Genomic DNA, 27,490 nt, shown 5'->3' on the forward strand with positions numbered 1-27,490 from the left:
AAAAAATGTCAAAGTTCTTTACAATGGCCTACGAAAAATCACCTGATTCAGTAGTAATGACCTCACCTCTAATTTATTTATTTATTTTTTAATTTTATTTCATTTTAGATTTGCTGACCGGGAAGTCTGGCTGGGCACAAAGAACCCTTTTCAGTGGTGGCCCCAGGGAGAAATGCTCCAGTACATGCAGTACAAACAAAATATTTTAACTTATACAATATCAACAATGTCAGGCAGAACACAATTAAAATAAATGCAGCATCATGAAACTTTTCAAAACTGTCATCAATTTGATTCCAGAATAAATGGACAAATCATAAAAATTATACCATCATTAACTGATCTAAAGACAGTAGTAGAGAACAGTTTAAACTTTGAACAGTATGATATCCACCAAAGTCAGACAGCACATCGTGTACACATCTAATTTTAAAAGGCATGTTGGATTACTCCAGGATACCAACTGTTTGACATTATGTCTTGCTGACCAAACCCCTTGTTAAATATAACAAACACCATAATATATCAGTCTGAGAAATGTCCATCTTTTAGAAAGTCTAGTTCGGTCATACTGCAATAATAGAACCCTAAGATCTTCAAACAAAGCTCTATTGAAAATCACAAAATCAAACAATGTCTTTGGAGACTCACTGTATGCTAAGAAAATTGCCAAAATATGGAATACCATACCTCAACAAATCATAAATACCAAAAACCCAACCACCTTTAAATATCTCCTGAAACAACTGCCCAAGAATGGGCTCTGTCCCTGCTTAGCTCCTGACTGAGCACGACACCTCCCCTCTGCTCCCTAGCCTTCACCCCTTCTAGCAACCATAGTACTTTCATGAAAAGAAACATAACAACCAAACTTTTTTCTTTCTCCTCCCTTCTGTTCTTTTTGCACACAAACCTTCTTAAAACATTTGTACAAATATTTTTTGTACTAGTTAATTCATTGTATGCCATCTTTAAGCACAATTGCTAGTTAGGTTTTTATCCGTATAACTTTTAATCAGTATCAAAATGTCTTATTGTATTGCTATCTGTTGAACTGTGCATCTTTGGACCTTTGTATTATTCTTGGAACTTTATTGTATTGTAATCTTTTTGAACTGTTTATCTCTTGATTTTTGTGTTGTTCCTGGAGCTTTTCTCTCCGGGCCTCCACTGAAAATGGACTTCTAGTCCAGTCGGAAACTCTTGGTAAAAAATGTTAAGTAAATAAATAAATAAAATTTATATTATATTAATAAAATTTAGATTATCATAATACTATATCATATTAGATGAGTTTTTTTTGATTGTACAGTTTAAAATGTTTCATCTTTGTACCTGTATAATGTACCATTTTTTTATTGTACTTTAGTTGATGTACATTTTAAAGTATTATTATCCTAATTGGAGTTGATGTAAAATGTATAGTGTTATGCTTCTGTATTTGTGAAATTGTACTTTATTAAACTGTGTTACATGTGGAACTTTTCTCCCTGGGCCTCCGCTGAAAAAGGACTTTTGTCCAGTCGGACTTTCCCAGTAACAAAATGTAAAATAAGTAAATAAATGCAATTTTATTTTGCAGCCTTCCAACAAGCCACCTGAAACAGCTTGTAACAAGTACAGTAAAACAGAGGGTCCTTTTGTTAGGTCACTGTAGGCTGCTTTCCCCAATATTCTTTTCCTTCATTTTGGTGTCCCTCACACCCTGCCTGTGCAGTTTAGGCATACACGTGGGATTCTGCTCACGTGTTCCAGTCACTAGGAGGACTTCTCAATGTAGGATGCAGCAGACACAAAAGTACCCCTCATCTCATTTGTTCATAAATGGCTTTCTAAAGCAGATGGGGTACACCCTTTCTTCCTCAGTACTTACTCCTCCGAACATTTAACTGAACCATGTCCCTTTTTCTTTGTGGTAGCCATGTACTCCATGCCTGACCAGCTATTTTTTTGTAGACCTTCTGTGTACTTTTATACCTTTTATATCCCTAACCTTCCAAACTACTCCTACTCAGCCGTAACCTTTCATGTACTGTATCAGTAATATTCAGTGTCATCCCTTCACTAACCTACTCTGTCTCGCTATTAAGCACGAAGGCCTTCTCCAGTCCCCATTTTGGTCTTCATTCCTTTTTCCATTTAAAGATTCTCATCCTACTCATGATTTCCCTTCTTTCATCAAGTTTTCTAAAAAAAAATGCCTTCTCTTGTTTTAATCTTATGTGAGTATTTCTTATCTTGAAGACTTTTTTTGCCACCTTTGTTTTTTCAAGAGTGCTTTCTTGTATTTTTTGTCAGTATTTTTGGACTTCTGACAGCTGATCATAAGCTTCTTCCAAAGTCCTGTCCTCTAGTTGTACAGAATCTGACTAGCCTCCCACAAACTGTGTTCAGGGCTGGTAAGATCAAGGCACTCTAGGGCAGTACCCCACTTCTGCCAAGAAGTAGCTTTTATTTATGCACAAATGTTTCCACTCCCTTGTGGTCACCTGTTGATATCTCAAGAAATGCATGCAGTGGGGCTTTCTGGCATATCATCCAGTCTTTGCTGTCAGTTAGCCAAAGCTTTGTCCCATGAAACCATATTCCACCACATGCCCCCGACATCCACTAGAGTTCAACCATTATGTTAATCCAAGTGATCTCTCCACCCTCCCCTCCAGAATAGGCACACCCATCCTTCCTGTCTGCTCCATGAAACACCTGAGTTTGTAGTGAAACTGGGGCCACCTGGGCCATAACCAGGCTGTATTCCACTGTATCAGTAGCACAGGCTGCACTGGGGTCCACCTCGGCCATAAAGGGGCTGTATCCCACTGTATCACTGACACAGGCTGCACTGGGGGCCACTTCGGGCGTAATGGGGCTGTATCCCACTATATCACTGGCACAGGCTGCACTGGAGCAGGCTTTGTTGCCTTTTTACTGGCAGTATTTTTTTATATATCAGACGGTGCATTGGCACAGCGGCTGCATTGTTGCCTCACAGCAACAAGTTCTCCAGTTTGATTCTCAGCTGGGGTTCCTTTTGTGTGGAGTCTGCATGTCCTCCTTGCATTCATGTGGGTTTTCTTCGGGTGCTCTGGTTTCCTCCCACGTTACAAAGACATGCGTCTGGAGTGTTTCTCCCCGGGCTTCCGCTTAAAATTGGATTTGTTCCAAGTTGGACTTTCCCGATAAACAAATGTTAAATAAATAAATAAAATAAATAAATATAAATATACTCTTCTTTTCCGTCTGCATTCTTATTGCTCCATGGAGACTATTTCTTATTTCCTTATTTTTTTCATCTACTCTAGTTCCTGTCAGACATACCTACTGAAGCCATACTTCTTAACACACTTGGACAGGCAGCACATTTATCTTTGATGCTGTGGATTCTGTTCCTAACCTGGTGATTGGATTCATTTTAACGTTACTAACACTGCAGTGCATCATTAGGGTCTGCTGCACTCCTGAGTGTTGTTCTTCAGATGACGTGACAAACGTGACCCCATTTGTTGAGATGGAGGTCGCTCAGGTGGATGCTGATCCAACTATACGTCTGGAAAAAGAGTGGGGGGCTTTATTTATGACAGTTATTTACAACTTGTATTAGCATTCTTATTTTAGAAATGTGTATCATATAATTTTTTTATAAATTTAAAATAATTCAAATTCACAATAAGAAAAGAGTAGGGTAATTTCACAAGTGCCTTGGCCAGATTTCTCCTAGTAATACAAGTACCATCTCATTTCTTCTCTGAAAAAAGGCTATATGTCTAGTGGAATTAACCCAGTGAACAAACAGAATAATTAAATAAAAATACATTTGTCATATCACACCCCATCAGAGGTGAAAAAAATCACCAGGCTGCTTCTACCCATGTATTACAGATTAAAAGCACAGATGCATAGTTTTATCCCTTTAGCTACCTTTGTTTTAATGTAATTTAATATAGCCTTGTACATATCATGCAGTTTTTGATGTCTGTTTTGTCAGTTTGAGCTGTCAACAACACTAGTGTCTATTAATGTGATGACCTATTGTGTTTTGTTGCCTTGCAGTTCTTGTGAACTGAGTTGCTTAACACTCCCCTTGTTATAAAACTACTTCTCTGTGTGTACCACCCTGTCTCCGTTTAATAGCTTGCAAGTGTACTGTGGCTGTTTTATTGCTGTGGTTCATATGTTATCCCCTGTCAACTGTCAACATTGCTTCCAGGCTTCTGATTCTGTTTCCCAGAGTGTCTGTTATAGTTTGTGTTACAAGAATTTTTAATGACCAGGTTTTCCCTTGTACTACATTCATCACCAGATTTGTTTATTACTGTCCTATGTAAAACAGAAAAAGGGCTGGGACATTACATTTTAGTCTGCTTGTTAAAGTGTATTTTTAACATAGGTATGTAAATGATTAAACCGTGTAAAGCAAAGCAAATTATTTTGTGGAAAACAGAAAAAAAACATGCCAATAACAGTTAATACTGTGCTATATGAACATTGCTTAGACTTATTTTTTTCCACTAATTATATTGTTATGTTGCGTGCTCCAGGACTGGCTGTGCTGCGCAGCATTCGACCTGTATCACTGGGTGAATGGCACAGGGTATCAGCTGAGCGGATCCAGAAAAATGGCACACTTCAGGTCGACGGTGGTGTTGAGGTCAGAAAGTCTTCACCAGGAAAGAGTCTGGGCCTTAACCTTCGAACCCCAATGTACCTTGGAGGAGTTCCAGATGTCAAGCTTCTCCCTCCAGCTACTAATGTTAACATTGGGTTCCATGGATGCATAGAAGAGGTGAGACTAAACTTGTTTTTTATCAAGAATGTGTCTGTGGTATAACTTGATGTAGCTGACATTTATTCAGAAGTCATATTTCAAGAATGCCTTTTTTCCAGGTTGTAAAAATTCTTCTCTCCACCCTATCATGTGGGGGGCTTTAGTCTTCATGCTTCCTTTGTGCAATCACACCTTGATATTGCTACACCTGAATGTGTGCGATCTCTAATGTTTGTACTTTCTTGTCAGCAAAATGAACTAAAACACAAATGTCTTATCAGCATTTTAAATCTATCTTGGATCTGTACATTAATCACCTTGCTGTTGCTCTTTGTTACGTGCAGATTGCCATCAACGGAAAGAAGACAGATATCTCGTATAGCTTCAGTGACAGCCGAAGAGTCATGCAATGTTATGAGAGCACACTCTGTGATAACGCACCTTGCCAAAATGGAGGTCGTTGCCTTCTTACAGGAGAATATGAATTTCAGTGTTTGTGCCCAGATGGTTTTAAAGGTAACCATTTTCTTTGTATGTCAAGTATTATTTAAGCATTGTAGGAGCGCATCTTACCTCTATTGTCATTATAAGGAAGTCGCTTTGGCTGTTTCACAGCAGTGGTAACTCAGCAGTACAAATTAACAGACTCTGTTAGAAAGATATCCGCCAAAGGGGATTCGTGACTGAGTGACCCACGTTAAAAGGGGAGTTAAAATAATTGTCCTTGGACCTTTTAAGAATGAAGTTTCATTTCTCTGTTTAGGGCTATAGAAAGAGAGCATTCATATGTAGGGTGTTATAAGGATTAGACATCTTCAGTTACAGAACAAATCAGGACAAGAGTGCAGTCAAACAGGGAACATTCTGTGATCCACATTAAAAGAACAGTAAATTACCTTTGTGGATTTTAAGGAGGACTTTTTGTTTTACTATTTAATGATGATATTACTGGCTAATATTGTTAAAAACAAATGTCAAACACCATAAATATTTTACAGTGAAAATAAGTGACATTGGTGCTACTTTCTGATATATATTTTTAGCATTTATATATCTTAGCATAGTTTATCTGTTAAACATTACATTTTAACTGTTTTTTTAACATTCTTTGCTAACTTATTAGGAAGATTTAATGTCACTTTATATGTTAGATAATTGTATTCTTAATAATTTTATGTTACTTTGTTAGCGTCATACAATCCAGGAGATAGTTCAAGTGTCTTATAGAGAAGTTACCTTATTTTCTGACACTGGGATTACTTGGTTTGATGGTTCTAGCTTCTAGTTTCTATTTTGGTAAACCTTGGTTATAACACTTAAAATGTATGCAACATATTATATACATAAGCCACATTATTTTTTCATATGCCCTTCTGATTTTACAGGTTAGTTTCCAAACAGGGCGACTAATTACATTATTTCACTTACAAACCGAGCGATTAGTTGCATCATTTCACTTTAGAACCATTCTTGTGGGCCTGTTAAAGCTAGGCGCATTTGCGCAGGATTAACCTCATGACAGTTTTTTAATTAATTAATTTATTAAACATAACTTTGTTCTCACATACTTGTAAGTGTAAAAAGCACATGGTTCAGCTGGTTTAAGTCTATATGGTGTATTTTTGATGGCTCCACATATAAGCGTACATTTGTTTTTCAAACAAGACACCTCTTGAGTGCACTCTCGCACATTCAAACTAAGTCTTTTCCTAGTTTGATGCCACACATTAACAGATCCCCATGACATTAGTGCTTTATTTTTAACATTTATAACTGTATTTCCACCTTAGCAGTTATAGTTTTGGGTTTCATCCTACATAGGTTTTCACTTGTAGATTTATGCACATTTTCATCTATTTTATAATTTGTTATTGACACACAAACCTGTTGAAGTATTTATTTGATATGAAAGTGAGCTTTGTTGAAAGTGTTTTATTTTATATTTATAATATTTATTCTGATAGATGTCTAGTGGTAGATCTTTTTGTTAATTAGCTAATAATTTTGTTAGTTTCTTAATATAGTTTTAGATTATTTGATTAGCCTATATAAGGTGTTAATAAGCTGGTCTTGTATTGTAATTTGTTTCTAGCTTTGTAGTTTCAGTTTTAGGTAGAACATTCTCTGATTACAGTATGGTGTTAAGGGGAAGGGAGACTTGCTTAAAGAAATAATTGTAATGCTTTTATTCCTTTTAATAGAACCATCCTCTGTAACCACTACCTTGCTCCAAGTAACCTGATTATATGTAAATAAGAAAAGTCTTTGATGCTTTCATTATACTAAATGATGAATTTCAGGTAGTCATCCAATAGAGGCTGTCCAATTCAAAAATCCACAAGTCTCAGCCGTTCACTTCAACAGTTTATTAAAAAACACACAGCACAAAAGATATCGGATTAAGTGCTTTCATCTCTTATCCAGAGACATCATCAGAATCAAATACCTACAAGGCAAGTTCATTTAAATAATCAATCTACTGCACAAGCATCTACTTCATCGGTTAAGTATACAATTGATAAATTGTGCATTCACAATTAAAGTGCAAAAGCTCTGCTTGTAAAACAACATGTCACATCCTTTCTATGCATTGATGCCATTACTTAAATGTACTTCCTCAAGCTAAAAACAAAAAACATATATTGCTCATTATTATTAATAGTACAAATGAATAAATAAATATATACTATTATGTTGTAAATATATATTATTATTAAAAATATGTATATAAATATACTGCTAATATATTATAAAATCAGAAAAAATAAGAAATATGTACAATATGTATGTGTGCTGTCCTAAAATCATTAATTACATAAAATATATATAAAATATATATAAAATACCTACTAGACCATAATATCATCTACATGAAATACATCTTATATTATTTTATTAAATTTTAATGTATAGTTGTTGTTATAATTTGGTACCTCCTATATCAATTTAATGTCTTTTCGGGTCCAAAGCTCTCAATTTAAGAACTGGGGTGATGGATAGATGGTCATTGAGGCCAGGAAAATGTATAGCATCTAACCTCAATTGCCAAATTAATTCTCGAAACTCCAATTTTGTTTCCCAATCACCCCCTCTTTCTCCCAATAAAACTTCTTCCAATACTCAAAATCTAAACTCTGCTTGCTGGAAGTTCATTTTATGTCTGTATAGGGCATTGTGCTCATTAATTTTATCTATATCTGTAATATGTTCATAGATTCTCTGTCTAAGGAATCTCTCTGTCTTGCCTACATAATATGCCCAACATTTAATGCAGTAGGCAAGGTAAACCACACCCTTAGTATAACAGCTAAAATATTTTTTGGCTTTCATTGAATATTTAATGCTTGTAATGTTTAATTCTTTAGTACCAGCCATAAATGTACGTTGCTTACATCTACCACATTTAAAGGTACCAACTCTATTTGTTGCTCCTCTCAGTGTCTCTTCTTTCTTTTGTTCATATATTTCTTTCAAATTCCTATTTCTTCTATAACTAATTCTTAAAGGCCTAGAAAAACAATCCACATTAGATAGTATCTTTTTAAAAATGTTCCACACTGTGTTAATACATTTCTTCAACCATATTATATTATTACTATATATAAGTATTAAATATGGATTAACTTTGTTGTTTTGTTCTTGGGACAATCCAGTACTTTGTTCTCCAGTTCTTAATATTAATCCACTATTCAGCAATGGTTTATAAGTATCACCCCGACCTTGAATAATGGCTTCTTTTATTGGGACAATAATTCTATCAGGATATCCCCTATCTCTAAATAACTCATGAACAAAACTTATTTCTTTCAAAAATTCTTCCTCGTCAGACATCATACAAGCTATACGAACCATCTGTCCTTTAATAATGTTATTCTTCAAAAAGGACGGATGGTCACTGTCATAATGCAAATATGCATTGGAGAAGCATTCCTTACAATATATTTTGGATTTGTATTTTTTATTATCTCTATCTTTTGAGATTGTGACATCTAAATAATTAGCTATTATGCTATCACTCTTATATGTAAACTCCAGGAACTTTGTAGTTTGGTTCAAGTATTCCATAAATTTTGGAATAATTTTTTCACTCCCCTCCCAAACAATAAAAATATCATCCAGGAATCTGTAATATCCCCGGATATACTTAGAAAACAATGTTCCAAATATGTAATGTTTCTCCCAGTATAACATGACTATGTTAGCATATAGGGGAGCACAGGCAGAACCCATAGCCACACCGTGCAACTGATGGTATATATCACCCTGAAAGTATATGTAGTTGTACTTTAAAACTAGCTCCATATTTTCCAATACCAGCATATATTCATCAGCTGTTAAAAAGCCAAATTCAGTAATCATTTGTTCGAACCAGTTCATTCCCACATTGTGGGGAATAACTGAGAACAAATCATTTACATCTATTGTTATAAATTCTGATTTTCCTATTTTCTCCAAAAAAATCCCAAGAGTCGATAAGTATATGTTCGTAGCCCTTATGAAACCTCTTGATTTTCTCATCAACATAAATGGCCATAGGTTGTGTTTTGGAACCTTTAGAAGTAACAATAGGCCTCATAGGTGGATTTTGGATCCCTTTATGTAACTTGGGGATCCCGAATATAGCTGGAATATTTGGATTACTGACTTTAAAGTATTGATAAAGGTTCATATCAATAAGCCCTTGCATAAGGTTATCTTCTAAGATGAGGTCAATTCTCCTATAAGAAATATTCACTTCATTTCTTGATACTAAAGAGCAGCATACAACATTGTCAAGAATTTGTAACATTTTAGCCGTATATTCCCAATGCTCCATCAGCACCACACCTCCCCCTTTGTCAGGTTTCATTATACGTATTTTTTCATCATTCCTTAACTGTGTTAATAATCTATTTTCATCCATAGACAAATTGGAATGTTTGTTCCTATTACTATAATAATTCATTCTAACCAATCCAGTTAGACATATTTCAAAATTGTGTATGTCTTGCTGTAATGGGGGATTGTAGGTGCTTTTCCTAGTGAAAGTCTTATTCCTATTCAATTCCTTGGGCTTGTTCTTAAATAAATGCTCCAAGTTTAAACTCCTAGTGAAAAGTTTTATATCTATCAAAATGTCTTCTAAACTAGGAGTCACGGCTGGTACAAATGAAAACCCCTTTAGAAATAAGGAAAAATAAGTTTCATCTATCTGTAATTCTGTATAATTGTAAATAGTAAAATTCTGCTGTTGATAAATTATTTGTCTCTCTTCATTCTGTCCTACAATTGCTTGGTTATACATATCTGACATAGCTTGATTTATTATTGCTTCATGATATTCATCACAATATTCATTATACTATTATACTCGGCTAGCATTGCTTGTTTGGATAATTCACTAAAGGATATTCCATTTTTAACTCACCTGTGGACTACCTACTATTTTCTATTTTATTATTCTGTAGCATGTATTTTACAGTTCAATTTTTATTAATGAACTAGCTGCCTAACATAATTCAGGAAGTGAACATCACACCCCCCACACTGCAAATTTTCTTATTGGTTTGTCTCAATGTTTCAAAAGCACAGAGGAAATATTTTTATGCAGGTTGCTATAAGGAGCGGCCATCTTCCATCGCGGAGTACATCAGGACAAGATTAAAGTTAAACAGGCATCATTGTTTGACTCAGATTAATTGGGGAATAAAGCAGCTGTTAGTCTGATGAGCCTGATCTGCAAGGGCATGGAATGCATTATCATGGAACTTATAAACAAAGACATTGGCAACCTTCAAACACTGGACCCCACCCAGCTTGGGTTTGTGAAGAGCCGATCTTGTCTCCTGAACCTGATTGACTTCTTTGAATCAATCTCCAAAGCTGTGGACGAGGGTAAGGTGGTCCACACAACCTACCTGGACCTTGCCAAGACCTTCAACACTATCCCCCACTCTCTGGAATCATAGATAAACTTACTAAATTAGGCCTAAATCCCTACGTAACTCGATGGATTACCAACTGGCTTACTGACAGAAACCAGATTATAAAAGTAGCCAACTCCAAATCCAGCTCCAGACAAGTGACAAGTGGAGTACCTCAGGGTTCAGTCCTGGGACTGCTCTTGTTTGGCATCTACTTCTCTGAAGTACAGGCCAACACTTAGGGACTCTGGCTAGCAAATTTCTCAGATGACTGCAAACTGGGAGCCATTACTGAATCTCCAAATGATGTAGATATTCTACACAAGGGCCTTACAGAAACAGATGGTTGGTGCCAGAGCCATGGGCTCAAGCTTAGTGCCAAGAAATGTGTATAGTTATCCCCTTTGGGAAAAACTATGTACCCATGAATTACCACATAGGTGGCAGTACACTAAACATCAAAAGTGTGATGAGAGACTTAGGGACACAGGTGGACCTTGGTCTCACCTTCGATAACCACATCGCCACAACAGTCAGGAAATCCTTTTATGTGGCACACCTCATCACTAAGGGCTTTTCATCCAGAAAAAAGGAGGTCATTGTCCCACTGTACTCATCCCTCATTAGACCCACTATAGAGTACAACACCCCATTTGGTATGTACCTCACAAGACATCTGCAACAGCTGGAAAGGCTGCAGAAATACCTCACTAAAAGAATCATAGGCCTAAAGCAGGTGCCCTATGCTAACTGTCTAAAAAAACTCCAGCTATACTCTGTCGCATATCGTCTACTCAGAGGCGATCTCTGCTTAACATATAAGGCCATGTCAAACCCTGAGCTGTTGGACATGCACCACTTAAAGAAATCCCAATCCCTCAGAGCCACACGCTCCAGGGATCTAAACATTGTCATTACAATGAACAAAACATGCTGGAGGGATAGGTTCCTGACCCAGACTCTGGAATAGACTGCCCATACATGTCAAGCAGAGCTCCTCCTTGGCCCTCTTCAAAAGGAACCTTGACGATTGGATGCGAGATAGGAAATTCACCCCGGGAATCACATCAGTCACCCTACTAGACAGGGGTCCAAGAAAGTAAATATTGTGGGAAGAAATATCCAGGGAATTGTTATGGCTAGGCTTGTATAGGCCCAAGGGCCAATAGCCTAGTACCAACCTATGAACCTAAAGGTGAATCTTTGTTTCAGTGTTTAGGAAGACAAAGAGAGAGAGAGTGTGCTGTTATATAGATTGATGATGTCCACCATAGATTACTGAGAGCAACAGGACAAGGGTGTAGTCCAGCATATGCCTTGTACTCTAATAAGTATATATGTTTTCTGAACTTCTCTCATAAACATTTTGATTTATTGAGGTCATAAGGACCCTAACTGTCCCACCTAATGGCTGTAACATGAATTTGTACTTGAGTTACCTAAACAGAAGAAGACTCGTCTAAAAAAATAATATTTGTGTATTTGCAGGAAGCAACAACTAAAAATAAGCATTTATTTATGTGTTCACAGACAAAAATATGATGGTGTGTATATATATATATATATATATATATATATATATATATATATATGTATGCGCATACGTTTTTTGTGAACTGGGAGAGGGACAACACCTGGGATCTGTATGACAGTTGTGCAGGAATAACTTGGCGGATTAGAGAGAGAGTAGTTTTGGTACAGACTGGGTCACCAGATTCAGTTAAGAGTAGAGGTGACCATAGAGATTTTTCTAGGGCTGTTGATAATCATGAGAAAACAGAAAGAGAAAATATGATCTCTTAGAAGATGTAGCAGCAGACTGTGTGCATTTTGGTCTTATGTCAAATTTGTTTGTATTTTAACATAAAGTCATCTAAGGAGAATGAAACATGCATGCTTGCTGATTTTGGTTCTCTGTAAATGGCTCTTAATTTTTTTTTCATACAGTATTTTTCTAGTTGAAATAGTCAATGATGTAGGATGTTTGCATATTCAGTACATATCATATATATCGTATGTGCACAACACTGTGTTATTTTGATGTTATGTTTCACTACTAGTAGCTTGTAGTGAAAATGGACAGGGCTTTTAAGGCCTCACCTGAGTAATGGTAAAGATACCTGTACCAGTATAACATACTGATGTCCAGCAAAGCAGTCTTCCTTGAATAAGAAAGTCCACTTGCCTGAAGATAAGTAAGAGTGATCTGAAGTATACAGAAGTATTAGCAACAGCTAGCAGCTCTAATGAAAGGAGCAGCTTATCTTCCAGCTGAAATAATCTCACAGAAGTTACCGGTTTACATGCATATAGCCATAGGCTTGTTTAGCTTTATTCAGTGTAATGTGATGGTTATCCCTCTTAAATTTCACTATGAAAATCTGTGTTTAATTTGCACAGCCCTTGTTTCTTTTACCCTATATTTCACTGCAGCAAATGTATACCGAAGTGAGCAGTATAGACAAATAGAAAAATGTGAGATAGTTAATCAGAAAGTGGTACTGTTCGGGACCACTCTGATGTGACTGTGTTCTTTTAGCAAGAAACAGATTTACTGTGAAGAAAAGACCTTAGATGAAAATAAGGTGTTTTTCAATGTGTGTTGTGATTGTTTCCCCTAAACTAAGTATGAACAAACCCATCCACACCCACTGGCTTGCAAAGTGCACATATAATGCCCTTTCATATCACAGTTGCAGTATTTATCACCTGTGGGATCTTCTGTCAGGGATAGCCCAATGTCCAGCCAGTATACCAAAGCCTTACTTGCCTAGGAGCATTTTATGTCAGATGTATGCTCCCAGCGCAAGTGTCGGGCATAAAGATGGCATATGTACACCAGTCCAAATGCCATAATTGTATGTCAGTCTGAATGCCATTCACTATCCAGCTTCTTTCTTTTTTCCCTTCTCTGCAGTTTGCTAGTGAGACAGTTCATACCTTGGGTTTACATAGACAGTTCAGATATTTATTGTACAAAACAATGGCATTTTATAAATCTGATCAGCTTTTTGTTTCTTTTCATACCAGGACATTGAGTTTGGCAGTTTCTAAGCAAGCCATCTCCTCCTGGATTTCCAAGACCATTTGTTTGTGTTATTCTTTGCATGGCAAGCAACTGCCTGCTTCTGTTAGGGCTCATTCTACTAGAGCAGTGGCTTCCTTGGGGGCTGTCTTCAAGGATTTGGGCACCAGCTCCATCCTAGAAGCAACTACTTTGTCTTCAGTTCACACATTCACTAAGCATTACAAATTGGACGTCATTTCCAGAGCCAGGGCAGGATTTGCCAAGCCTATATCTTGCATGGATTTATGGAGGGCTCCTCCTTGGTTTCCTCCTCCCTACCTTCTCAGTAGCTTTTATACTCTCCCAGAGGTGCTGAATACTAGAACATAGTACAGTTTTGTAAAATCTTACCATAACAGTGGACGCCCTTCTCTACTGTTGCAGTATTCACCCCCTTCCTCCTAGCCCTTGTTCTTTTTTCATGGATGGTATTTTCCTTCTGGCCGAGAGGTTCTCCTCCTCCTCTTCCTTCCTTCCTTTTCCTGGATGTATATGTTCCCCTTTCCACTGGGATTCCTGGTTCTCCTGGGGCACTTCAGTTCTGCGTTGGGAGTGTTTGTGCATTATATTTATCCCCAGTGGTTGCATGGGGAGTATATGTCGGATACAACACTCCTAGGTAATTACAGCTTTGCTATATTGGCTGGACATTGGACTATTCTTAGCAGGAGATCCAGAGGTGATGAATAGTGTTGTTGTTTGTCTTTCGGCTTTTTCCCGGTAAGGGGTTGCCACAGCGGAACTCCGGTCCGCTAATGATTGGCAGTAGATTTTTATGAAATGCCGAGGTGCCAGCTCGACGCCCAACCTTCAACGAAGGCACGCCCATTTATGCACACATGTCTTTCGAATACTACCCAACCGTGGGGAGGACGTGTAGACTCCACACAGAAGGCACTCCCAAGCCATGCCAAGAATCAAACGGGAGAATCTCCTGCTGTGAGGTAACAACACTACCGCCGTACCACCACAGAGTTAGTGCAACAGTGAAAAGAAGGACATCTCCTGTTAAGGTAAGATTTCACACAGCTGTACTTTATACAGCTATGCAGAAACATGGCTTCGTTGAGCAGTTACACTGTGGCATTGAGTGTCACTAGGCATTAGCACCTTACATAGCAAGTTTTACATAGGTGCATGAATCAATGTAGGCAGAGACAGGAAGTGAATAAATGTACATGCAGATAAGACCAGCAAGCAGTCCTTATGGAAACAGAAAACAGAACCTACGCACTAACCTGAGAGGTAAATTTAAAAATGTGTTAATTTTGTGAGTTGCTGGGGCAAACTAGGAGCACTCTCTGATTAAGTGACTTGCTTAGAGTCACACAGGAACAAATGGAGGTGGAAGGATCAAACACTGTACCCCTGACTATAGGGAGCAACTCATTAACAGCTCAGAATCTTAATCCCCTGGACTAACTGCTAAACAAAGATAAATTTAAAGATACCATACAAAAATTAAAGTACTATATAAATAAATATAAATGCATATTTATATATATATATATATATATATATATATATATATATATATATATATATATATATATTTATGGTCCCCTTCAGAGTATTGAAATCGCAGAACATTGAACCTCCGGTCTTCAAGGACCAGAGGATTGAAGTTCTGCGATACTGAACTCAAAAACAAAACTAAGACGTCAATATGATATGAATATATGAACATTATTATATTTTGGCTATGTTTGCAGATGACTGCAAGCTAGGAGCAGTCATTAACTCCCCAAATGGCTTAACCATCCTGTAGGAAAGTTTGTCTGAAATAAATAACTGGTGTTAAAATCATGTTTGTCATTGTTGTTTGTCTTTTCGACGCTCAACCTTCAGCAAAGGCAAAAATCATGTACTGAAACTAAATGCCAAAAAATGCATTATTGTATCCTTTTTAAGTCATCTACCCATCGCATTTACTCCATCGCATATCGCCTACTCAGGGGCGATCTCTGCCTAACATACAAAGCTAGGTCAAACCCAGAGCTGTTGGACATGCTCCACTTAAAGAAATCCCAATCCCTCCGAGCTACACACTCTAGGGACCTAAACCTTGTCACCACAATAAACAGAACATGCTGGAGGGATAGATTCCTGTCTCAGAGACTTCCCATACTCTGGAACAGACTACCTATCTATGTCAAACAGAGCTCCTCATTAGCACTCTTCAAGAAAAATCTTGATGCTTGGATGGGAAATGGGAAATTCACCCCAGGGATCACTTCTGTGGCTCTGCTCAACAGGGGCACAGGAAAATAATTTTCTTGGGTGGCAAAAGCCAGGGTACATTTTTTGGCTAGGCTTATATAGGCCCTAGGACCAATAGCATAGTACCTACCTATGAACCTACCCCAGGGATCTACCATATTGACTGTACTCCCCTAAGAGTTGACCCAGTTGTTCTGGATTTGGGAACTTGTGTGGACAGTGACCTAACTTTTGACCAACATGTGCCTATTGTTGTAAAAAAGTCCTTCTATATTGCACAGCTTATAAGGGATTGTGTCTAGATCTGGGGAGGTCATTGTTCCCTTTACTCAGCCCCCTTAGGCCAGTCATTGAATATAATGCCCCCTGTGGCATGTATCTGTCCAGACATATGAAGCAACTAGAATGCCCACAGAGATACATCACTAAAAGGATAATGGCCTAAACAGCATGTCCTATGTAGAATGACTCAAAACCCTGTCAGTATATTCAGTATCCTCCAGACTGCTAAAGAGATGACCTGTGTCAGGCATACAAGGCATCCTCTGACCCAGTTTTCAGGGACAGTTATATCTCACAGAGGAGAAATCTACTATGGAACAAACACCAGAGCCAGATAAAATAAAGTCCATCCCTGTCCATTTTCAAGCACAACTTTGATATATGAATGAGAAACAGAAGATTTACCCCAGGACTGCCCCCTTTACCACTAATGGACAGAGGCAGCTTTTAAATGCTTTGCTGCATGCATGGGTTCTGGTTCCCTCATATTATATATGGTATGATCCCAGTTATTCTTATTAGGAGGAAAGTATAATTATTGACTATGGGATGGGTAAGGCCAGTCTATAACCAAATGATATAGGTTATTTCCAGCACACTAAGGGAAATTGGCTATGCTTACATTGGCCGAAAAGGACAGCTAGCCTAGTACTTACCAGTGAATCTATGAATATACGTATTAAAATATTAATGAAACGCACATAAAAATTATCCTAGGCACCAAATTAAATAGAGTTAACAGGCATACCATCAGCTTAATCAGCTTATGAAAACTTAAAAAAATGATTAGGAGGAGTATTACTGTGTATTAATGGAGACCATTAGACCTTATAAGTTGCTTTGTGTAGCTACCAGAATCTCACAGTGGCAGTGTAGTTTGTCTGACAGCTGTCGCTGTAATATTCTGACAGCTTTCTGTAAAGTGGAAGAAGGGGAGTGCCAATATGATTTGTTTTACTGATCATTATCACTTGTTTTTAAGGGAAAATGGCACCCTCTTAATCCTTCAGATACTACATCTTTAAAGTAAAGCAGTTGTGACTAGTCTGGGGGGTTATGGGTGGTAAAGAAAAACACTGAGGACCTTCTCTCAGCCCTAGTACCCATGATCCTGCCTTTTTTTTAACCTCAGCTGTTTAGTTCAGGTTTGATCTTGGCCTAAATGAAGGTGCATCTGTGGATCCCACCTTGCTTTCCTGTAGCTTGCTAAACATTTGCTTAAGTTGTCCTACATTGAAGACCATTTTGAAAGGTATTGCTCCTCCAAACTGCCTAAATTTTGTCCTGCCACCATTCCAACCTGCTTCTTCTGCACCCATAAAATTCCCAGAAAACTGTTCTTTTAGTTGCTATCATCTCAGTTAGAAGATATCAGAACTATAGACATGAATATGAGAATAAAAAGTCTGAAATCCACTTTGTTGTTCCTTCAAACCAACACCTTGTTACACACAGAGTAACATCTTACACCTGTTTTTTCTTGTTTTTATTTTGTTGTTTTTAAATTCCGGTGCCAGATGTTTATCCATTCTGTTTTTATTTATTAATGGGACAAAAATTACCTTCTAGAGTTCCACAAAGGTGTAGAATTAACCCTTCCTGTATGGCAGACGAAGCAACTTTGTTATTCCTTCAGTCAGGCTGTACAGCTGCCTGATTTCTTTTCTAATTTCCAAAGCAAGAGTGAGAGAATCCTATGTTCCATGGATATTCACAAGCAAATCAGATATTGTTTAGGTAAAACCAAAGACTTTAACACATGAAATCTGCTTTTTGTGTCTTTTCTAGTCAAAAAGGAGGGAAGGTTGGTGCCTCTAAACAAGCAATCTCCAAATGGTTACACATTGCATCAGTTTTTGTTGCTCTCATCATGGGGGGAAAATTAATGGACTTTGGAAGCTGTATGGCCACTGCTGTGGCTTTCCTCAGGGATGTGAGAACACAGTATATTTTGAAGGCAGCTACCTGGTCTTCTATCCATGCATTTTCAAAAACACTACAGGCTAGACTTGCATTCTAGGACAAAGGCTGGGTTTACTACAGCCGTTCTGCAGGGCTTATTGCAACCCACTTCCTTTAATTGTGCCATCTTCCAGTCCTTGTGAGCTCAGAGAATAGCCCCAGTAATCAGTACCACCGCAACAGTGATGTTTATGAAAAGCATAGTACAGTTGTATAAGAACTTACCATGATAGTAGATATTGGAATAGATCACTGATGCAGTACATGTTTCCCTCCCCATCATACAGTCTTCTTTAGCGCAGGCTCCTTTTCCCCATGTTTTACTCTTTCTCCCTCTTTCCTCTCCAGATGTGAGGTTTGGATAGATCTCAGTAATCCAGATTCTCTAAGTCCTTGGCCAAGATGCTGTCCTTAAGGAGTTTTACCTTTGATAAGGTCTTGGCCCCTTTTCTTTAGGAACATACCAAAACGATTTCAGGGTGGTTATCTTGCTGGTATCCTACAAAGAAAGAGCCAAACATGGTGTTGGTGTTGGTGTTATTCAGGGAGGGTATTGATTTCACTGGGGGATGAGTGTCTGTTAGGTCTAAAGCATGAAGGATTCTAACCTCTGGAAGTCTGGCTTGGTGTTAGATCTTCTGCAGCAGAACTCCAAGTACTCAGGAGTATGACTAATGCAATAAGTCATCTACTCGAACATTTATTTATTTTATTTTACATTTGTTGACCGGGATAGTCCGACTGGATGCATGTCCATTTTCAGCGGAGGCCCGGGGAGAAAAGCTCCAAGGGTAAGCAGATACAGCATTACATAATACCAGCATTACATATTACAAACAGACTATTTACAGAGATTACATAAGTAAGCAAGTTAGTTCCACAGGTTACACTAGCAAGTTCTTACACAATTGTACCTTCCATATGATTGTTGATATCATAGGATCATATGGTAAGTTCTAACACAGTTGTACCTTCCATATGATTGTTATTGTTTAAAAATAAAATGTACATACTTTAATCCCTATTTTTTTGCAGTGTTTAGTCATTTGCTGTGCACATAAAAAAACTTATACTTGCAATGTTTTAGTCATTGGCATGACAAAACAGCACCTCAGTACGTTAAAGGAACTATTTTTTTTTAATCAAAACAAGCAAAAACATGCAATAGGGCACAAAACGTATAGTACCCAGCAACAAAAGTATCAATAAACACAGACACAAAGGCCATTTTCTGAGAGTAATAGCACCCTCCAGGATAGATGTCATAAGAAAATAAGAGACTTTACACAAGGTCATTAGTTTGTCCATTATTTCCTAATAATGCCCAGCCTGTCTGGTGCTTACATGTAAACACACTCATACAAGCATGTACACTCGTCGTCTCACAACCTTAGTCATTCCACTTTAATCGCCACAGTGTATTGTTCAAGTGCTTTAGTTGCCTACTGATGACTGACTTCAACAAATTAAGAGAACACTCTTTACTTTCATAGTTCTATAGGACAAAAAAGTAAATAAAAAAAACATCCTAAGGTTAGTGCTGGTGTCAAGGGTTAAAGGGAGGTTTTAGTTTTACTATTCTGTGAATTCATCACATCTGATCTGGTAGGTTTGTAAAAAGTTGGATAATTTGAGCTAACTACTGTGTTTGATTACAATAGCCAAGAAATTAAAAAATCCGAAAGCTCATGACCATATAAGTTTGAGAATTATTGAGGAAATGACAATTAATACATTCATAACAGCAAACTAGTGGTTAAATGGTTTGGTACCCTTAAGTGAAGAAAAAAGTAAGGGTCTAAATAGAAATTATCTGACTTGTTTATTTATACAATTTTTTGTGTGTTTTTTTTAATATAGGCGAACGCTGTGAAATCACTGAAGACCTTTGTGCCTCAGGAAAGATCTGTGCCAATGGTGGCACTTGCAGGAACAACAAGTGTATATGTCCAGTTGGATTTTCTGGACAACACTGTGAAACTGGTATGTACAAATAAACACTTTAAGGCAGATTGTTTTTTTTTTTTTTTTAGTAGGACCTTTATTGTTTAGTTTTCCTCAGCTAAAATGTACAGTTCATAGATTAGTGCTAGGCTAGTTGCCCTTGTGGGCCATTTTAACCCTAGCTAATTACCCTATGTAAGGATCAAACCCTGCACCTTGTGTCTATAAGGTAACCACTTAACCATTATACCATCCTCCCATCTTATTTACCAACCCCCCCATCCAACCTCCCACTGAACACAGTTTCTGTGTTCATTGTGCATTAGTCCTGGGCACTGATGTCAAAGTTCAGTTTATTTCAAAAATTAAAAAGTTATTTCCTTCTGCTATAAAAATGTATATGGAGTAACAATTGTATGAAGTCCCAGTCTTGTAGCATGTCAGTAGAAAATTGTAATGGATATCATGTAGCCCTGTGAGCACATAATTAAAATAGGACAAAGCTAGCTAACCACAAAACAGCTGTTACAATGTAACAGCAGGTGTTTCATGACAAGCCAGGATCAGTATGTAAAGGGTTTTGATGGAGACTTTCACTGATGAAGGTCAGGGCTCCTTTCGAGAATCTGTCCTGTTTGCCCTACAGAACTGCAGTGCATGCTTGTGTGTGCTGTCAGCTCATGAGGAAGCCTAGTACACTGTTGCCATACATTCTTGTGAGAGGAACTCTTCTGCCTGTTGACAAGTACTGGGCCAGTGACATTGTGATTGTACGATGTGCAAAAGCGTGTTGCAGGCACATTACAGTACATATAGTTCTGTTGCTAACATCTTTGTTACAGTTATGAAACCTCCTTTTCTGCGACTTTCATGCCTCAGGCCTCCACTGTTGTGACTCTGAATCAGTTTCATGACAAAAAAGTTGATAACAAAAATATGAAACTTTAATGCTTAAAGCTTTGTGAGATATCATTCAAGGCAAACCTATCTGTTGCTGGGTACCCTTGGATTTACTGTTTCGCCCTCATACTGTGCTGTTACTGCCTGATTGAGATATGCCTTGCTACTGACCAAAGAAATGATGCAGCAGAAAAACCTAGGCTTTCAACAGTGCCATAAACGGAAGGAATAGAGTTTGTTATCCTCAGATACTGGACAGAGTCTTAACAAAAATCCATGCGTGTTTCTTCATATTCTGCAGTTATGATTTTCTGTTGTTTAACCCCCTTGGGATCACTGATAGTTTGATATTTGGGTATTAAAAAATGATTGATGGTTACATTCATTGCATGGATTCCTGAACTCATAAAACAAACACACTTTCACTTGATGCCTCCCCATCGTCCAGTCTTCTTTAGCACAGGTTAGTGGCCTACAAGAAATGATGGAATGTTGTCTTTTTCCGATTCCCCCTCCAAAAGAGTTGTAATGGTATTCCTGGTGGTGTATACAAAGGTTGCAGAAATTTTGTATGTATTGTCTTCGTAGATAATGTTCATTTAAAGTGCCCCTTTATACGGGAAACATTTTGGACCAAAAGCTCCATTGTGCTGTAGAATTCTTTCTTATCTCTTCAACGTTTTACAGGTTTTGTTGTAAATTTAATGGTTCATTTCTGATGTTGCCCAGTGCTGATGGTGGCAGCCTTGAATTGTAGTTCTGTTTATGTACTCTTTGTGACTTTTCATTGTTGGTGTCATTCGTCTGTATCATACTACAGAATGATTTATTGTAATAAGACCTCAGATTTTATTTTGGGTTCAGTTACTGATTGCATGCTTTTATCTAGCATATCTTGTTAGGAATCTTAGTATAAAGACTGGTATTGCTTGATCATGTAGGACTTGGAATATATTTTAGAGATTATCATGTTTCAGCTCTGATGGGAAGTTGTGCATATCTGTCTGAAAATGAGTTCTTTAGCGATGTAAGACAGTGTATGAGCACTGAGCAGCAGTGGTGGTCATGTGACATCAGATATGCCCTCTGCCCTTTAAGAGTATGATGGTGGTCAGTGGAAGCACACAAACTGAAATTAAACCACAAAGGCCATTTTCATTTCTGTCCACAGCAGCAGCAGCAACAAAAAAAATTACTAGCATCTACCATGTGTGCTCAAGAATTGTGTGCTACCATTTTGTGGATGCAAATGAAGGCTGTTCTTTTTCATCTGGCAGCGGTGTTTTTGACCATATTTCAAGAATGATCAAGTCTGAGTAATAATAAATCTGTGCCAATATTTCAGAGTTATTTTCTGCAAATGAAAATAATTGTTATTTAAGCTTGTGAACAAGAGCTTAATGTTTGCTTGTTTTAATAATCTGCTCTTTTGCCTCCTGTGCTGATCCCCAATGGATGGTAACTGCATATTTTAAAGTAAGGCATACATATAGTGTTTCAACAAACTTAGCAAAAGGACATGAAGAGAACTGGTTTCATTCATGTAATTAAAACGCAGAGGATATATAGTCGGTCAGTTATTCTGTCTACTTGTCAAGGTTATGAAATTTAGCTAGCAAGAATGCAGTCTGAGAATCGGTTAAATATTTAGCTACTGGAAACCTTGATATCTGTTGAGTAACAGTAGAGAGTAAACAGTTTGTGAAGTTGCAGTCTGATGAAGAGACAGTAATAATTTTAGTTGTTCTCTTCCAGTGATTTCTGACAGAGACTGATTATTTGGCAAATATGGGCAAAGTACCACCATTGTTTTTATGAGTGGCAAAAACCATTAAGACAAATATTAATCTATTTCAGGTAACTCACTGAATGAATCATTCTTCATTTCCTTTTGCTGTTTTAGTTGTAACATAAATTTTGTTCTGTTTTGGAGTACAACCCAGAAGACCTTGGTTCAGTTTACAGATGGGTATGAAGCAGCTGGCCTGACAGTTTGAGCATGAGTGGCTGAAGTCGGCTTGCCCATCCTGGAGGGGAGGGAGGGAAGAAGGTAGTCAAGTCCGCTACAAGACTGACCCTCGTAGTGAAGCGAAAGCACAGCTTGCAGACAAATTGGGGATGTGCACTTAGTTTTGTCAGTCTGCAGTGGTGCAGAAGCATGCATACACATGTCAGAATGAGAAGACATAGCTGGGAAATTGATTTTATTGGAGCCGATAGTTTTCATGTGGGGGGCAAAAGGCAATAATAAAAAATGCTGTATTTCCTAGAGTGTGTTTTCTGTTTAGAGAGAGCATGTATTTTTGTGTCACTTTTCCATACAAAGGTAAAGCTTCTCTGAGTGCATAATTTGAAGAGATACCTTGGAGAAAATTTTATAGACGGACAAGCAGAAAATAAAAGGAGTGGCACTTCGTTAAGCAAGTGCAGCAGTGCGAGAGATGACATGGGCCTGTATTAAATACCTAGAAATGTCATTTTATAATGCTGATGTTTTATTGACATAAGGCTGTGTATGAGTCTCCTGTTAAGTGGCACATTTATTTATCCGCAAATGTTATTCCTTAACGGATCTCAAGCAACTATTTTCAGACCTGACTTGGGCTAGAAAGAATCATCATGATTAGACTGAAAGTGCACGTGTACATTTTTCAGCAGTTACAAGATTCCAGAAATTGGCAAAGATTGTGTGTCTAAAATATATTGTTTTAAAAATCAGTAATGGTGCTGATTTTCTCTACTTTCATCACAAGAAAATGTCACTATAAAGAAATGGCAGTGCATTCCATTAGTCTAACACACATATTTAACGTTTGGAGTGTACTTTATCACTAGCATAATTGTGTGTGCACGGTTTCATTGCTGATCCACCATTGGCTATAACCCATATTCTTAATCCATGCATGGAAAGACACGCTAGCTCAGGAGTGCACTTAAAATGCTTGCATCAGTGCATTAGTTGCCTAGTACACTGGTGTGCTGATTCTGCAGCGCAACATATGAAATGCAGCTTGAGTTCCAGTAGATAGTCAGGGTTTGCATTCATAGGTATACGTTTTAGAGCATTTAGCATATACAGTTACAAATATTAATGTGACTGCCTGAATTCAAGGGGAAAAGATGAAACAGTCAACAAGCTGAATATTAAAAAGTGATGCTACAGTATGATATCATGAAATATACGTCTGTTGGGAGTCTGAAGGTCAGACTTCATTAGTGTTCACTAATGGCAAACTACGAGTGAAGAATTCAGCCATCCATAGGTAGTAAATTGTGGCCTTCATGTTGTCATTTAGGCATTTTGTTGGTTTATTTTCCATCAGTTCTTTCCATAGCCTTTATGACAAACTAGATGTGTGATTGAAGCTCTGCAGTTTGGTATAGTGGTATACATTGCCAAACCACAAGTGTAAAGCTGCCATGTTTTGCTGTGCGTTTAGACTGTAGCCTTTTGCTTTTCCATTGAGAGACACATACAGGAATGTTTTCTGCAGTTTTCCTTGCCTGTCAGACTGATCTCCTGTTTGCCCACTGACTGGAATGTTGGAATAATGCTAATTAAATAAATATCTCGGCCTGTTTTCTGTTCCATCTTTTCCTTGCATAAGGAAAATTTTTAGCACTGGGATAGAAGTAGTTATGCCATCATTTGGGGACATTTTGCATACAAATATTTATGCCAACTTTGGGAATATTTTTGTGTGTATATGCAACACAGGTGCGTCAGCAAGAATTGGGGAAACAATTTGTTTAACTGCTGGACACTGACTAAGAATTGTATTGTGACATGTAACAAATTTATTCACACTCATGCAGGATCGTCCAAGAAGAAGCAGCTGGCCGATTTGCAGTTGAAGGGTAGTGGGGGGAATGGTACAGTATACGAAATTTTAGTGTCCTTAACTAACCCAAATCTTTCATGATCTTATAGGAGCTAACACTTCAAAAAGATGATGACACCTGTCACTATCTTATTACTAAATTATTTCTTTAATGTTCTTTTTTGGGGGGAAACTGGTTAAAGGTGATGATAACAGAAGAAAGTTTTCTTTTAAGGTGCTTATTACTATGTAATGTCTCTCCACCCAGTAATCACATTCAGTGGCGTAAGCATTAATACTTTCCAAGTGTCAAATTGCTGAGGAAAGGCCTTCAAGGCCGAGATTGACCCTGAACTGCAGTTTGTGGGGTTTTTTTTTCAGTTTTACTACAATTGCAGCTTTTTTTTTCCCAGGAGGACTTTGTTAACTTTAGCAAATTCCCTTTATTCACGACAAACTTAAGGGAAAGAACGCAGTACTCCATGCCTTACTACTGTTGTGATAGTATTCAATGATTTTAAGCACATCTGAGTCGAAATTTGCAGATAGTGGTAACTTTTTCTGTCAGTAAATGTCATGTGACAGTAATGATAGAAAGTTCCAAATGTGAATTGTATTACAAGCAATTAAGTATCAATTTTTTTCTCCTCAAAAGAAAGCATTCTTCTGTTATAAAGTTTTCCCTACATCAAACATTTTAAAACAGCATGTTAAACATGCAAAGTCTACGTACCTTCATAATTTAATGCATCACAATGGACAGTGAATTTTGTGATGTTTTTCACTGATTTACATGTGAATCAGTATTGTTTTCAAATACATTTTTCCTGTTCTTTTGGTGGGCAGCACACAATAATTATCTCTTGTCAAACCGTCTTAATTATTTATTCATCAGACTGTTTTATTAGAGAATAGTTAAGCATTCCTTATGAGGGAACTTTCCAGAATGTAAGAACTTATTTGAGTAAATACAAAGGTCACATACTTTGTATTCCCATGGATGTGACATCTCATGAGCTAAGTAAGAAAACTTTTTTGAAACTCTTGAGAATTTATTTTACCTATGAGGGAGCAACAAAATCTAGTGATTTTAGTCAGTTCAGTTTGTGATGGTGAGCAGTTTCTCAGATAATTAAAAAAAATACAAAATGAGGACAGAGCAGAGACTAGTAGTAATCAACTTTTTAGTTTACTTTTAGCATAAAACTTTTCTGAATATGGTATACGTAGCCATTTGTTAATTGTTTATCCCCACAACAAGTACCTTTATTCCCCTTAGTTTGTGAAACAAAGGGACAAAATTCCACCCCCCCCAAAAAAAAAGGTTGACATGGGTATTTTTGATGTAGTATATCTAAAGTTTCTTAGAATTGTACAGATACTTATATATATTATGTAATAGTACTAATTAGATCACTATACATGTTAGCCTGTTAATTTCAAACATTTTCAGTTAGACATGTAATACAAAAGTCTGCAACTAAAGCATAATAAGAATTTGTTTGAGTTTCCGGTGCTATGGACTTGGATGAATACGACAGATGAGATAAGCACTGCATTTCTGCAAGATGTAGCAGACATTTAAGCAGATTTATAGCTGTATGCATGCATGCCTTTTTAAATGCTAGCCTCTCATTTCTTCACTATATGCTTGCGTACCAGTGCTTTCTCCCAGTAAAGGTCTTGGCTGGATGACCTGGATCTGATAAACACATAATATCCCTGCCTTACTTCTGGACATCATGTTGTTCACATGATGGCAGGATAGTAATGCCATAATGCATGGCCCCTTTTTCATGTCTTGTAACAATCACGGTATAAAAACATTTTTGCAGTCATTTTTTTAGTAGAGCATAATTATTTAATAGCGGACATGACCTCTCTTGGTAATGGACCATATCTAAAACACAATTTTTATGTAATTAAAACTGATGCATTTATCAAGTGCTACCCTTAAACCCTGATTTAGGACAAACTGTTGGGAGAGAAGAGGTAAAAATAAATTCATCTGACTGTAGACATTACCACCCAGCTGTTTTGTGCTTTTACATCTATACTTATTGGTTTCATTATAACAGTCATACAGTACTTGGATGACAGAAAATCAAATAACATTTGCCTTTTTTTTTGAGACGTTCCTTTTGTATAACATCATCCAAGATAACTAATCCGCATCCACATCTTATTGCTCCTTTTCAATTTTTTTTCATCAGCTAAACTTTTAAGGCATCACGAGCACGTTATTAACTTTACTTGCTCCATATTCTTAGACAATTCAGTTTTTACATTATCATACATTTGAGAGGTGGTATGTACTGCCATCATATGTTCTCAGCTGAGTTAGAATAAAGTTAAAATGCGCCATTGGCTGTGTTTCACATTTTGTAATGTTGTAGTTAACATGTATTTCTCACATCTTATGTTTTGTTTAATAAAATGCCAGTTATTGTTGAACATGCTAACTTTTTTTTTGTGATTATGGTTCTTCAGTCCACGCATTTTTTTCCTAAAATGTTACTACTAGTAATTACTTTGCACTTTTCATTTTTCCCCATTTTACACATATCAAGAGATTGTTATGAGCTGAAAGGAGTCTTGCAAAGATTCCAAAATTCACACTCCTGCATCC

General features: G+C 37.3%; 1 protein-coding gene across 11 annotated transcripts in view; it reads left to right on the plus strand.

Annotated features, from left to right (window-relative positions):
• Positions 1 to 27,490, plus strand: part of HSPG2 (heparan sulfate proteoglycan 2) — a 2,126,006-nt gene that overhangs the window by 1,897,283 nt on the left and 201,233 nt on the right. For 10 of the 11 annotated variants that reach the window (XM_044063227.1, XM_044063230.1, XM_044063228.1 and 7 more), the window contains 4 exons: positions 4,536 to 4,780; positions 5,107 to 5,278; positions 20,057 to 20,179; positions 24,857 to 24,913. In XM_044063227.1, the coding sequence (XP_043919162.1) occupies positions 4,536 to 4,780; positions 5,107 to 5,278; positions 20,057 to 20,179; positions 24,857 to 24,913 (597 nt within the window). The remainder of the gene's footprint in view (positions 1 to 4,535; positions 4,781 to 5,106; positions 5,279 to 20,056; positions 20,180 to 24,856; positions 24,914 to 27,490) is intronic. The other variant, XM_044063231.1, reaches the window with a different exon arrangement.

This window comes from Protopterus annectens, chromosome 2.part1 (genome assembly GCF_019279795.1).
Source record: "Protopterus annectens isolate FY-2018-M chromosome 2.part1, PAN1.0, whole genome shotgun sequence".
NCBI lineage: Eukaryota > Metazoa > Chordata > Ceratodontiformes > Protopteridae > Protopterus > Protopterus annectens.